The sequence below is a fragment of the Rhincodon typus genome, chromosome 7 (genome assembly GCF_021869965.1).
Source record: "Rhincodon typus isolate 14 chromosome 7, sRhiTyp1.1, whole genome shotgun sequence".
NCBI lineage: Eukaryota > Metazoa > Chordata > Chondrichthyes > Orectolobiformes > Rhincodontidae > Rhincodon > Rhincodon typus.
The window spans coordinates 3,702,195-3,717,999 of record NC_063338.1 but is presented as its reverse complement, the minus strand read 5'-3'; the positions used below and the strand labels follow the sequence as shown (position 1 = coordinate 3,717,999).

The window sequence follows — 15,805 nt, the reverse complement described above, 5'->3', positions numbered from 1 at the left end:
AATACTGGTACAAATGAATTCAAAGCTGTTTCTCTCTCACTGATTTTTGAGCCGTGTGTTTATCTCTTTAATCTAAACCTGTGCCAATTAACTCGTAGCTCAAGTAGTAATCCAGAGATTAATACATTTTTAGTTCTGCTTCTTAATTTAGCTCTAGCTACTCATATTCCCTCAGTAGAACCTCTTTCCTCATTCTACCTGTATCATTGGTTGCTACATGGACCACAACAGCTGGATCGTCCCCCTCTCACTCCAAGTTCCTCTGCAGCCTAGATGAGATATCCTGAATCTGGGCCAGGCAGGCAACACAGCCTATGGGACCCTCAATCCTGGCTACAGAGGTCTGTGTGTATTACCCTGACTATACTATCTCTGACTACAACTACATCTCTATTTTCTTCCCCTTCCCCTGTTGAATATCTCCCCATACAATGGTGCCATAGTCAGTTTTCTCATCTTCCCCGCTCTCATCCACACTGGGAGCAAGAATCTCAAACCTGTTAGGCAAGCGAAAGGGCTGAGGCTTCTGCAGCGCTACCTCTTGAATTCCTCTACCTGCCTTGCTTGTAGTCATACTGTCCTGTCCTTGATCATTGACCGAATTTGTGGTAGTTAATCTAAGGGATATGTCTGCTTCCCAAAACACAGCGTCTAGGTAACTCTTACCCCTCCCTGATGTGTCGCAGTATTTGAAGGTCCAACTCCTGCTCATCAACTCTGATCCAGAGTTCTTCACACAACCAGCACATCACTAGGCCAAGCATCTCTTCTGTTTACTTGGTTTTTAATTTGTGTTATTTTTTAAATTTCCAGCTGGTCCTTTAGTTGTTAATCTGTAAAATATTTCACCTATTACCTTTTAATCTGAAAACAACATATAACAGTCAACAGCTAATACCAATCAGTGAACTTGACGTTTTCGTATGATGTCACTTTTTGTTTTGTGCTAGGTCCCCAATCCTAGGCTTCTATTTATCCTGTTAAAAAGACCTTACAAACTATGAACCAAAAAAATCAAGTAACACCACCTCTTTCCCTCTCCACCAACTTCCCACGCTGCTCCCAAATTGCAGAAATATATGCTCATTCAGGATGTATCTTATTCTGAAAGTCATAACATTCAAGGTTATGGGCCAAGTGCTGGGATGTGGTACAAGCGTACATTTAGAACTGTTTTTTGTCAGTGCAGACTCGTTGAGCCAAAGGGCCTCTTCTGTACTGTATGATTATAAATTTCTTAAGCATTGTTAGACCTGCATTTATCCAGACAACTGTGGAGTATTAGATACACTCCTGACTTGTACATTGTGGATGGTGGACAGGTTTTGGAAATTCAGAAGATGAGTTACTCACTGACATGGCCCTTGTAGTCACTGTATTTATATGGTGCATCCAGTTCAGTTTCTGGTCACTCGTAACCCCAAGGATGGTGATATTAATAGATCTAGTGATGGGAACACAATTGAATGTTAAGGAGTAGTAGTCAGTCTGTCTCTTATTGGAGATGTTCACTGTCTGGCATGTATGTGGTGCAAATGTTACTTTTCAGCACTTTCCAGCCCAGGCCTGGATATTATCCAGATCTTGCTTCAAGTGGACATGGACTGCTTCAGTGTCCTGAAGGGTGCTGAACTTTGTGCACTGATCAGTGAACATCCCCACTCTGACTTTATGTTGGAGGGAAGGTCATTGATGAAGCAGCTGAAGATGGTTGGACTACCCTGAGGAACTCCTGCAGAGATGTCCTAGAACTGGAACTAGAACAGGAAGCAAGGGAAAAGATTGCTGCGCCTTTGGTGATGACCTTTGTGTCCTCACTGTCCACTGGAGTAGTACCAGATGAGTGGAGGGTGGCAAATGGTATTCCCTTGTTCAAGAAAGGGAGTAGGGATAATCCTGGGAATTACAGACCAGTCAGCCTTTCTTCTGTGGTGGGCAAATTATTGGAGAGGATTCTGAGAGATAGTAGTTATGATTATTTGGAAAAGCACAGTTTGATTAGAAATAATCAGCATGGCTTTGTGAGGGGCAGGTCATGCCTCACAAGCCTTATTGAATTCTTTGAGGATGTGACAAAACACATTGCTGAAGGTCGAGCAGTGGATGTAGTGTATATGGATTTTAGCAAGGCATTTGATAAGGTTCCCCATGGTAGGCTCATTCAGAAAGTAAGGAGGCATGGGATTCAGGGAAATTTGGCTGTTTGGATACAGAACTGGCTGTCCAATAGAAGACAGAGGGTGGTTGTAGATGGAAAGTATCCCATCTGGAGCTCGGTGACTAGTGGTTTTCCACAGGGATCTGTTCTGGGACCTCTGCTCTTTGTGATCTTTATAAATGACTTGGATGAGGAAGTGGAAGGGTGGGTTATTAAGTTTGCCAATGACATGAAGGTTGGTAGAGTTGTGGATAGTGTGGAGGCCTGTTGTAGTTTGCAACGGAACATTGACAGGATGCAGAGCTGGGCAAAGAAGTGGCAGATGGAATTCAACCTGGAAAAGTTTGAAGTGATTCATTTTGGAAGGTCGAATTTGAATGCAGAATACAGGGTTAATGGCAGGATTCTTGGCAGTGTGGAGGAACAGAGGGATCTTGGGGTCCATGTCCATAGATCCCTCAAAAGTTGCTACCCAAGTTGATAGGGTTGTTAAGAAAGCATATGCTGTGTTGGCTTTCATTGTCAGGGGAATTGAGTTTAATTGAGTTTGGGTTCATGAAGGGTAGGTCATGTTTAACTAATTTGGTGGAATTCTTTGAGGACATTACTTGCATGGTGGACAATGGGAAACCTGTGGATGTGGTGTATCTGGATTTCCAGAAGGCATTTGACAAGGTGCCACACCAAAGGCTGCTACCTAAGATAAAGTTGCACGGTATTACAGGTAATGTATTGGATGGATAGAGGATTCGTTGACCAGTAGAAAGCAAAGAGTAGGGGTAAATGGGTGTTTTTCTGGTTAGCGGTCAGTGGCTGGTGGTGTGCCTCAGGGATCAGTGTTGGGACCGCAATTGTTTACAATTTACATAGATGATTTGGAGTTGGGGACAAGGTATGTTGTGTCAAAATTTGCAGATGACACACACTGCAGAGGGATATGGATAGTCTAAGTGAGTGGGCAAAGGTCTGGCAGATGGAGGACAATGTTGATAAGTGTGAGGTCATCCATTTTGGTAGGAATAACAGCAAAATGTACAATTGCAGCACGCTGCTGTGCATGGGGACTTGGGTGTCCTTGTGCATGAATTGCTAAAAGTAGGATTCCTGGTGCAGCAGGTAATTAAAAAGGCAAATGGAATTTTGTCTGCCATTGCTAGAGGGATGGAGTTTAAAAACAGGGAGGCTATGCTGCAGCTGTATAGGGTCCTGGTGAGGCCACACCTGGAGTACTGTGTGCAGTTTTGGTCTCCTTACTTGAGAAGAGATATACTAGCACAAGAGGGGGTGCAGAGGAGATTCACTCGGTTGATTCCAGAGTTGAGAGGGTTGGATTATGAGGAGAGACTGAGTAGACTGGGATTATACTCATTGGAATTCAGAAGAATGAGGGGAGATCTTATAGAAACATATAAGATTATGAAGGGAATAGATAAAGTGGAGGCAGGGAGGTTGTTTCCGCTAGCAGGTGAATCTAGGACTAGAGGGGATCACCTCAAAATAAAGGGAAGCATATGTAGGACTGAGGTCAGGAGGAACTTCTTCACCCAAAGGGTTGTGAATCTGTGGAATTCCCTGCCCAGTGAAGCGGTTGAAGCTACCTCGCTGAATGGTTTTTAAGGCAAGGCTAGATAAATTTTTGAACAGTAAAGGAATTAAGGGTTACGGTGAGTGGGCGGGTAAGTGGAGCTGAGTCTCAAAAAGATCAGCCATGATCTTATTAAATGGTCGGGCAGGCTCGAGGGGCCAGATGGCCTACTCCTACTCCTGCTCCTAGTTCTTATGTTCTTAAGAGCCGGGAGGTTATGCTGCAGCTCTATAAAACCCTGGTTAGACCACACTTGGAATATTGTATTCGGTTCTGGTCGCCTCATTATAGGAAGGATGTGAAAGCTTTAGACAGAGTGCAGAAGAGATTTACCAGGATGCTGCCTGGACTGGAGGGCAGATCTTATAGGAAAGGTTGAGGGAGCCAGGGCTTTTTTTCATTGGACGAAGAAGGATGAGAGGTGACTTGATAGAGGTGTACAAGATGACGAGAGGCATAGATCAAGTGGATATCCAGAGACTTTTTCCCAGGGCGGAAATGACTATTATGAGGGGGCGTAATTTTGAGGTGTTTGGAAGAAGGGATAGGGTAGATGTCAAAGGTGGGTTCTTCAGACAGTGATGGGTGCGTGGAATGTGCTCCCAGTGGTAGTAGTGGAGTCAGACACATTAGGGACATTTAAGCAACTCTTGGATAGGCACAGGTTTGATCTTAGAGTAGGTTAATAGGTCGGCACAACATCATGGGCCGAAGGGTCTGTACTGTGCTGTACTGTTCTATGTCTAACTAAGATGACTGACATCCCACAGTCACAGCCATCTTCCTACATGCTGGGTATGACTCAAATCAGCAATGTGTTTTCCCCCTAATTCCCATTGATTCCAGTTTTGCTCAGGCTCCTTGATGCCAAACTCAGTCAAATGTAGCTTTGACATAAAGGGCAGTCACACTCACCTCACCTCTGGAATTCAGCTGTTTTGTCCATGTTTGAACTAAGGCTGTAATGAGGTCAGGAGCTGTGTAGCCCTGATGAACCCAAACTGGTCTTCATTGAGCAGGTTATAAATAAGCAGCTGTTGCTAACATCTTCCATGACTTTACCCATGGTCAAGTGTAGACTGATGGGGTGGTAATTGACTGTGTTGAATTTGGCCAGCTTTTGGCGTACAGGATATACTTGAATAATTTTCCCACATTGCTAGGTCGATACCAGTGTTATAGCTGTACTGAAACAGATTGACTCGGGGAGTAGCAAGTTTCTAGAGCACAACTCTTCAGTACTATTACTGAATATTGCCAGGGCCCATAGCCTTTGCAGTATCTGGTGCCTGCAACCATTTCTTGATATCACGTGGAATAAATTGAATTAACTGAAGACTGTCATATGTGAAGGTGGGGACTTCTAGTGGAGACCAAGACTGATCAGTCTCTCAGCACTTCTGGCTGAAGATTGTTAAGAATGTGTCAGCCTTATCGTTTGCACTGCTGTGCTGGGTTTCCGATCATTGAGAATGGGGATATTTGTGGAGCCTCTTCCTCCAGTAAGTTGTTTAATTGTCCACTCTCATTCACAACTGGATGTGGCAGGACTGCAGTACTTAGTCCATTGGTGCGGGATTGTTTAGCTCTGTCTGTCAGTTGCTACTTATACTGTTTGGCATGCAAAATGTCCAGTTTGGTAGCTTCACCAGGTTGACACCTCATTTTTCGGTATGCCTCCTGGCATGGCGACCTGTGTTTTTCAGTGAACTGAGGTTAATCCCCTGGTTTGATGGTAATGCTAGAGTTGGGGGGTCTACGAGGCCATGAGTTTGCAGATTGCATTGGAGTATGATTCTGCTGCTGATGTCCAGTCTTGATTGCTAGATCTGTTCAAAGTCTGTCCCATTTATCACAGAGATCGTGCCACGCAACACAATGAAGGGCATTGTCTGTGTGAAGGTGGGACTTGGTCACCAAAAGGACTGCATAGTGGTCATTCTTATCGATACTGTCATGGACTAATGCATTTGTGGCAGGCAGATCCATGAGGATAATGTCAAACATATGCTGCACTCTTGTTTGTTTCCCTCGCTGTCCCACAGAGCCAGTCTAGACATAATGTCTTTTAGGTTTCGACCATTTCCTTCAGTAGTGGTGGACGTTGACATCCCCCACCCAGTGTAAATTTCACACGTTTACCACCCTCAGTGCTTCCTCCCAGTGTTGTTTAACATAGAGGAGCACAGAGTCACCAGGAAGGATGGTATGTAGTAATCAGGACATTTTCTTGCCACTGTTTGACCAGATCCCATGAGACTTCATGGTGTCTAGAGTCAATATTGAGGATTCCCAGGGAACACCTTCCTGACTATGTACCACTGTACTGCCACCTCTGTACTGCCACCTCTGTTGACATATCCAGGGCATGGTGATGGTGGTGTCTGGAGAATTATAAGTTACAGTTCAATGAGTATGACTATGTGAGGTGGTCGTTTGACAAGTCTGTGAGATAGCTCTCCTAATTTGACATTAGACCTGGATGTTATTAAGGAGGACTTTAGAAGTCAATAGGATTGTTTTAGCTGTTGCCATTTCTGGTGCCTAGGTGCCCCGTCTGGTTTCATTTTTTTGAGACTTTGTAGGGATCATTACAGTTGAGTGGCTTGCTAGGCCAGTTCAGAGGGCAGATGAGAGTCAACTACATCGTCATTTTTCTGGAGTCACATGTAGGCCAGATCAAGTACAAATGCCAAAATGTCTTGTACGTAAACAGGCTGTGAGGAAATAATGGGACTTAATGATTGAAAAAGGAAAAATAATTGGACATTCAATTTATCCTTTTGCTTGCTCCATCATTCAGGACGGTTTTGGCCTTAACTCCACTTTCCTGTTTGACTTCCAAACATTTGATTCCCATGTAGATCAAAATCTGTCTGATTCAATCTTGAATGTAGTCAGAGACTCAGCTACCACTGCTATTTGGAGAGAAGAATTCCCAAGATTGGTGACTGTATGAGAGTCAGTGCTCCTCCTGGTAAGCACCGCTGCCTCATAGCGCCAGGGACCTGGGTTCAATTCAACCCTCGGGCAACCGTCTGTGTGGAGTTTGCACATACTCCCTGCATCTGCGTGGGTTTCCTCCAGGTGCTCCAGTTTCCTCCCACAGTTCAAAGATGTGCAGGCTAAGTGGATTGGCCATGCTAAATTGCCCACAGTGTTCAGGGATGTGTTGATTTTGGGGATGGGTCTGGGTGGGATGCTCTGAGGGTCTGTGTGGACTTGTTGGGCTGAAGGGCCTGTTTCCACACTGTAGGGATTCTGTGATGATTCTGTCCTAAATGGCGACATCACCCCTTGTTTTTAAACTGTGCCCCCTCATTCTAGATTCTCCCATGAGATGCCACGTCCTCTGAGCATCTACTTTGTCAAACCCTCTCAAAATATTTTCTGTTTCAAAAAGATCAATTTCCACCCTCCCTTGGGATGGGGTGTTATTTTTTGTTCATTAATGAGATGAGGGCATCAATGGCCTGGCAGCATTCATTGCCCATCCCTAATTGTTAAAAGTCAACCACATTGCTGTAGGTCTGGAATCACATATAGGCCAGACCAGGTAAGGATGGCAGTTTCCTTCCCTAAGGGACAGTATTGAACCAGATAGGTTTTTTGACAACCAGCAATGGATTCATGGTCATCATTGGATTCTTAATTCCAGATTTTTGTTTAATTGCATTCCAATTCCACCGTCTGCTGTGGCAGGATTTGAACCCAGATTCCCAGAACATTATCTGGGTCTCTGGATTAATAGTCCAGCGATAATACCACTAGGCCTATGGATAGTATTCCATTTACCTTTCTAATTACTGGCTGTGTGTTAACTTTTTGTGATTAATTTACAGTGACATCCAGATCCCTTTGTATGCAACCTTATCAGTCTTCCTCCACTCAAATAATATTGTGTTGTTTGATTCTACTTGCCAAAGTGGGCAACTTCACATTATATTCTGCCTACCAATTTTAACCCATTCACTTAACCTGCTTATATCCATTTGCAGACTCTGGTCGATTCATTTTCCAACTAATTTGCTGATGCAATTCAGTCAGTCCCTTCATCTAAATTATTAATGCAAGATTATAAACTGTTGAGGACCTGTAGTGCTACACAAGGTACACATTGCTAACCTGAAAATGACATATTAGTCTGGATTCTGTTTCCTGTTAGTTAGCCAATCGTCTATCCACACTTTATATGCTCCAAACACCAAGAGCTCTTAGCTTGTTGTGACTTTTTGAAAATCCAAATGCATTATATCTACTGGTTTATCCATCTTGCTTGTTACATCCTCAAAGAACTATAATAAATATAGTCAACCCTGTTGACTCACCTGTTTGTAATTTTCTAAATGCCTCGCTACTATCTATTTAATAGTGGATTCTAGCATTTTCACATTGACAAATATTAAACTGACTCATCAATAGTTTCCTGCTTTTTGTCTCCCTCCTTTCTTGAATAGTGGTATTACATTTGGGTATCAAGTACACTAGAATCTTTCCACAATTGAGGAGATTTTTGGAAGATTACAACCAATGCATCTAATATCTCTATAGCTACTTCCTTTCACAATCCTAGGATGCCAGACCAAGGAGATTTGTCAGCTTCGAGTCCTATTAATTTTACTACTGTTTTTTCTCTCGTGATGGTGATTGTTTTAAGTTCTTCCCTCCTTTTACCTGTTGCTTTTCTATTATTCTTTGGTGTTTTTTTCTGCTTCCTACTGAGAAGACAAATAAAAAAAAAACCCTTGTTCAAAGTCTCTGCTATTATTCTAGTTTCTAATTATTAACTCCCTTGTCTACCCTCTAAAGGACTAATGCTCACTTGAACTACTCTTTTCCTTTTTATATATTTGAAGAAGATTTTACTGGCTATTCTTCTATTTCTTGCTAGTTTTCCCTCATGCTCTGATACTTGCTTTATTTTACTGACCCGAAAAAATTACTGAAAGTTGCTAAAAGTTTCAGGTGCCACTAACAATCCATGATCTTAAGCTCAGAGGAGATCCAGTAGAGGCTTTCAAAATCATGAGTGGGCTGAATACAGTAGATTAAGAAAAAAAACTGCTCCTGCTTGTAAAAGGAACAAGAACAAGAGTGCATAAATTTAAAGTGATCTGCAAAAGAACCAAGGGTGAAAAACTTTTCCACTGATTGTACAGTTAAGATGCAGAATTCAACGCCTGGAAGTGTGGTGGAGATACATTCAATTGAGTCATTCAAGAGAGTGTTAGATGACTATTTGTTTAAAAATAATGTGCAAGGGTACAGGGAAAGGCAGGAAAGTAATGATGTTCGTTTGAAGAACCAATATTGGCATGATGGGCCGAATGGCTGTTCTCTGCATCGTAACAATTTTGTGATCCCCTCCCTATCTACACAAAGGATCAGCCCAATTCAAAGAATGCAGGTAATTTTAGAAATGTATTTATGTCTCTTAACTTTTATAACTATTTAGGAAAAGCAGCAACTGTCTGTGCTAGAAGACCTCTTATCTGTGGACAGAAACAGTTTGTTATCAGAGGTGCAGGACCTCCGTTCACAGCTCCGGATTGCACATCTTCAACATCAAGAAAAGCTGCAGCAGTTGCAGGATACCCTCACCAGTGCAGAGGAACAGGCCAAGAAGCAGGAACGACCACTTCGAAGGCAAGGTATTTCAAAGGCGGACACTGTTGTCCTTGACAGTCAGAGAAACTGGAGTTAGTGAGATTTTATATTGCCAGCAGCCATCAAGTAAAGGCGGAGACTGAATATTTAGGGTGGGTAGTTTCCCAGCTAATATTTCACTGTTTATAAAAGTTCTGGTAAAGTGTTGAATCATCTCTGTCTTTATTGCCTCGAGTTTCTGATGGGCTATCAAACAATTCTTAAGCCTCCTACATTTACTTTCTCATAGCTTTCTATGGCTGCTGAAACAAGTGTTAATTTTGTCAGTGTATACTAATCTATCATCCAACAACTCAATTTCTCAACAGCACATTTGATGGCATTGTCTAATTTAATCTGTTTGTTAGTTTCTTGGGAAACATTGTCTTCATTAGATTCAAGCACCATAATTTCCTAAATTCAGGAACAGTTCCCAAATTGGAAGGCAAACAATGTAACCCCATTATTCATGAAAGGAGAGAGAGGAATGAGTTGTTGTCAACTAGTTAGCCCAACTATTAGGAGTGAGAAAAAGCCATCATGTATTATTAGATATGCATTAATAGAACATAGATGATTAGGTGTGGTCAATATTAATTTATGAATGGGTATTTACTTTTTTGAGATAGTAACAAGCAGAGTAGATAAAGAAGAACTAGTGTCTGGTGTATTTTGATTTGCAAGACATGTATACATATTTATGTATAATATATATATTTGTATGTATTAACATTGAGGATAGCTTAACAATAGCTGAGAAGAAGAATGAGTAATTTTCAGGTTGAGACACTATAACTAGTGCGTCTTGCAAGGGTCAGTGCTTGATCTATACTGTTTAAACTATTTATTATCCATGCTTAGTACAGGAAGATTGAGGGTAATATTCCAAATTTATTGGGAAGAAAATAAATTGTGAGGTAGATGCAAAGAAATTGCGAAGGGATATAGACTAATTATGTGAATGGTTAAATACATGACAGATGGAATGTAAGGCATGAAGTTTTTCACATTAATAGGTAAAATAGAAAAACAGAATTTTTTGAAAAAGTAAGATATTGATAATTGTTGATATTCAGTATCCTTGTATGCATTTCACAAAGATAGTATTTTGGATATAACTTGCTTTATAATGAATTGTTGTAAGTTAGCCTTGATTACAAAGGAATTTGTGTATGAGTGAAGATTATTGTGATGAGACCACAATTAAAGTATTGTGCAGAGCTCTGGCTTTTTACATAAGGAAGGAGCATGTACAATGACATTTCACCAGACTCATTCTTGAATGGAAAGATTATACAAGATAGGAAATCAAGTAGACTAGGATTCGTGGAGGAGAAAACAGTTAACGTTTCGGGTCTGGTGACCCTTCCTCAGAACTGATGGTGGCTGGGAAAAAGTCACTTTATGTGCAGAAAATAGGTAGGTGGGTGGGGTAGGGAGTAAACGATAGGATAGAGCCCAAAGAGAGAGAAAGACAGTTGGACAGACAGAGGAGTTGCTAACGATCAGGCTGGGAGGGTGAATAGTTGTTAATGGGGACTGTTAGTGACTAACAACAGCGGGTGTGTAGTGGCAGGCTATGTGGTAACAAGGCCTGGTGTGTGGGGTGGGGGGCTGGGACATGGGAGAGTTTAGGCCCTAAAATTATTGAACTCAATATTGAGTCCGGAGGGCTGTAGGATCCCCAAGCGGAAAATGAGGTGTTGTTCCTCCAGCTTGCGCTGGGCTTCACTGGAGCACTGTAGCAAGCCAGAGACACAGATGTTGGCCAGGGAGCAAGGTGGTGCATTGAAGTGGCAGGAAACAGGTAGTTCAGGGTCTTTTCTGCGAGCAGAACGTAGATATTCTGCGAAGCAGTCACCAAGTCTATGCTTCATTTCCCCAATGTAGAGGAGACCACATTGTGAGCAGCGAATATAGTAGAGTAGATTCTTGGAAGTGCAGGTGAAGTGTTGCTTCACCTGGAAGGTATGTTTGGGCCCTTGGATTCTGGGGAGGGAGGAGGTAAATGGGCAGGTGTTGCACACATATTCAGACACATATTCCCCTCCCCTCCCTTGTCCGCCTTCCGCAGGGACCGTTCCCTCCGGGACACCCTGATCCACACTTCCTTCATCCCCAACACCTCCCCACAGCCCTGTGGCACCTTCCCCTGTAATTGGCGAAGGTGCAACACAGTCCCCATTAACAACTATTCACCCCCCCAGCCTGATCGTTAGCAACTCCTCTGTCTGTCCAACTGTCTTTCTCTCTCTTTGGGCTCTATCCTATCGTTTACTCCCTACACCCCACCCACCTCCCTATTTTCTGCATATAAACTGATGTTTTCCCAGCCACCATCAGTTCTGAGGAAGGGTCACTGGACCCAAAACATTAACTCTGGTTTCTCCTCCACAGATGCTGCCAGACCTGCTGAGCTTTTCCAGCAAATTTGTTTTTGTTCCTGATTTACAGCATCCGCAGTTCTTTTGGTTTTTATTTAGACTAGGATTCTATTCCCCGAAGTTTAGAAGAATGAGAAGATCAATGAAAATATATAAAACTCTTATGAATCTCATTTGGAGTTGTGAACTTCTGGAATTCTTGATCCCAGAATATTGTTGTGATGAGAGATGTGTGATTTATATCTGTATATTAATGCCACTTTTTCAAATTTAAACTAGTGGCATGATGAGTTTGATCCATTTGTGTGAAGATGTTTAATAATTAACTAGGCCAGTCTTTTGGGAGCCATAATTCAGAGAGCAGATGACTGAAGCCCTCCTCGAGTGTTAATGCAAATCTTGTTTATATTGTGGGGTTTAGAACAGGAGAGGAAATGTTAAGCCATTTAGAAGCTAGGGTGAGCAATTTTTAAAACAAAATTTAGACAGAAGTTAGATACAAGAATAATTTCTCTGAGAAAAAGGAGTTTGTTCAGTGTAATGAGGTCAGCCAGGTGGACCTCACAGAATCAGAGTTCCCTGGTTAGGCTTACAGAATCAGAGTTCCCTGATTAGGGCTGTAAATCCAGTAAGAACAGGAGTGTTAGACATCCTGCTCACACTGAGAGCTGCTCTGAGGGATCTGGATCAGTATTAAGGCCTCTCCGTGTGTAAATAAAGGGTGACTTGGTGATGGGATACCAGCCTCTGTGGAGTTATTTCAGTGGTGACGAAAGAAAAGCGCGCGCCTGAAGAAATTTGTTTGCAACAGTCATCTTTGAGTTAGGTAAGCATTTCTGGAATCATGCCATTATTGAGGAAGCTTGACTCCTTTAATCCTGCCGTCGAAAACTGGGCCCAGTACACAGAAAGAATGCATTATTTTTTTCCAGGCAAATGACATAGGTGCAGATGAAAAACAACAAATAATTCTCCTGACAGTTTGTAGACCCGCAACCGTTTCAATTATTCAATTATTTCCCTGAGGCACCAGATACTAAAAACTTTCAAGAGTTGATGGATTTAGTTAAGGAATATTACGACCCCAAGCTGCCTCTAATTCTAAGACACTATTGGTTTTACTCGGCAATTCATGAACCAGGAGAATCTGTATTGGGATTTTTAACGAAGTTAAGACAACTGGCAGAGGCGTGTGACTTTGGTTTAACCCTTAATGAGATGCTGAGACACCATTTGGAATTAATGATGTAACCATGCAAAAGCGCCTACTATTTGAAGCCCAATTGGACGTCAAATATGTACTACAACAGGCTTAATCATTAGAAAATGCAACAAGTGGAGTGTATGAGTTGCAGATTATTCCGATGGAAGTGGATATCATCACCAGTCTGACTGAGCTTGGGGAACACTACTTGAGTGAAGGCAATTGCATAGCCTCACTCAGGACATATCCTGAACAGAGGGACTCTAGGTCAGTCCACAGCAAAATTCCAAAACAATGCCAAGCTTCGGCCAAACAATTAAAATTTTTTTTCAGGATCCGGGCTGGCAAGCCATTGTAGTTGCTGCTGGTATGCAGATTCATGACAGCAAAGAGTCCAATTAGACCTAAATTGAGTAAGAGAACTCGTAGGCTGGTTCTCGTGGAGGTCAATACTGGTGTGGCCCTTTCGGTGATCACAGAACCAGTCTTGAACAAAAGTCGATCTGGACTCCAACCCTTAAGTTTGAACAAAGCTAGACAAAGAACCTATACTGGGGAGCCTTTACAGATTAAGAGTACAACTTTGGCTCTGGTCTCTCATAAGAAGCAGATGGTTCAGTTACCGCTGATTATAGTAAAAGGCTCGGGCTGAAGCTTGATGTGGTGAAATTGGGTGAGAAAGATTCACCTAGATTGGCTCAACATTTTTCGATTAGAAAATGGCTTCCTGAGTGAAGTCCTAATTAAATACCCAGAAGTTTTTCAGGAAAGTCTAGCGACTATCAAACGTGCCAAGGCCACCTTGTATGTTGACCAGGAAACATTTCCACAATTTTTCGAGCCCACCCAGTGTGATTTGCCTTACAGGCAAAAGTAGAGGCAGAAATCAGAAGGCTCAAAAGTGAAAGAATTATCAAACCAGTCCATTTTGCAGAATGGGCAGCACTGGTCATACAAATTGTGAAGTCTGACTGGTCAGTTTGCCTTTGCAGGAATTTTAAACAAAGGATAAACTACTTTTTGTAGCTGAATAAATACCCAATCTCTTGCATAGAAGATTTATATGCATAGGTGGCAGGGGGCTGTCCTTCACGAAGCTGGACCTGAGTTATGCATACTTGCAATTGTGGTTAGATGAAGATTCCCAGAAGTATGCTACGATTAATACCCATGAGGGTAATAGCACGGTGGCACAGTGGTTAGCACTGCTGCCTCACAGCGCCAGGGACCTGGGTTCGATTCCACCCTCATGTGACTGTCTGTGTGGAGTTTTCACATTCTCCCTGTGTCTGTGTGGGTTTCCTCCCACAGTCCAAAGATGTCCAGGCTAAGTGGATTGGCCATGCCAAATTGCCTGTAGTGTTCAGGGATGTGTAGATTAGGTGAGTTTATGGGGAGAATGGGTCTGGGTGGGTTGCTGTGAGGGTCAGTGTGGACTTGTTGGGCTGAAGGGCCTGTTTCCATACTGTAGGGATTCTGTGAATTTCTATGAACTATGAATAACAGCCTGTACCAATGCACAAGATTACCATTTGGAGTATCGTCAGTCTGTGCAATTTTTCAGCAGAGGACGGAGAAAATTTTACAAGATCTGCCCCAATTTATCATTTATCTAGATGACATGCTAATTGCTGGGAAGACCAGTAAGGAGCACTTAGAGAACTTGGAAGTAGTCCTAAGATGCTTTTCCCAGGTGGATAGATGACTTAGAAGGGAAAAATATGCGTTCCAAGCACCCCAAGTGACTTATATGGGCTGTAGAGTCAACAAGACTGGGTCATACCCATTAGAAGATAAAGTGAGGATGATGAAAGGTGCCCTCGGTTCCCGTGATAGTCCCAGAGCTTTGGTCTTTCCTTGGGCTGGTGAATTATTATGAAAACTCACACATAACCTGGCCTACATCCTGGTACCTTTGAATCAACTTTTTTTAAAAAAGGGCCAGCCTTGTGTAAATAGTCGCAGAGCCAAGCCATAGCTCTCAGGGACATGAAGAAACAGCTATCATTGTTTCAATTGTTGGCACATTATGATCCCAAGCGAGATCTGGTATTGACATACGGTTCCTCCCCCTGTAAGTCATTGGGGTAGTATTAGCACATCAGTGGCCCAATGGAGAGGAATGTCCAATACAGTGTGCATCCAGGACTTTGGCTAATGCAAAGTGTATATTTCTCCAGATAGAGACGGAAGGTTTGCTGGTCATGTTTGGAGTCAGGAAATTCCACCAGTACCTTTACAGGTGTAAATTTATAATAATAACGCACGGCAAACCCCTCCTAGGTCTACTTAAAGAGTACAAAGCAGTGCTACCCATAGCTTCAGGCCGAATTCAGCAGTGGGCTCTAATACTAAGTGTGTATAATTTCGGTCCAGAAGGCCAAGCAGCAATGTGAATGCGTTGAGCTGTCTCCCAAAGGGACAATGATAGAAAAACTGCACACATCTTTTGAAGTACATGGACTCCTGGAAGTGTTGGTCACTGGTAACGGGCCATTGTTTACCAGCAGGGAATTTGAATTTGAATATTTCATAGATTCATAGAATCCCTACAATGTGGAAACAGGCCCTTTGGCCCAACAAGTCCACACCGATTCTCAAAGCATCCCAGCCACTCCCATCCCCCTATAATCCACCCAATCTACACATCCCTGAACACTATGGGCAATTTAGTGTGGCCAATCCACCTAGCCTGCACATCTTTGGACTGTGGGAGTAAACCCACGCAGACACGGGGAGAGATAGTAGGAACTGCAGATGCTGGAGAATCTGAGATAACAAGGTGTAGAGCTGGATGAACACAGCAGACCAAGCAGCATCAGAGGAGC

The 15,805-nt window shown here is 42.7% G+C and overlaps 1 protein-coding gene across 2 annotated transcripts in view; it reads left to right on the top strand.

The window, feature by feature from the left end:
- Positions 1-15,805, top strand: part of pcnt (pericentrin) — a 193,198-nt gene that overhangs the window by 129,069 nt on the left and 48,324 nt on the right. For both annotated transcript variants that reach the window (XM_048598706.1, XM_048598705.1), the window contains one exon: positions 9,199-9,394. In XM_048598706.1, the coding sequence (XP_048454663.1) occupies positions 9,199-9,394 (196 nt within the window). The remainder of the gene's footprint in view (positions 1-9,198; positions 9,395-15,805) is intronic.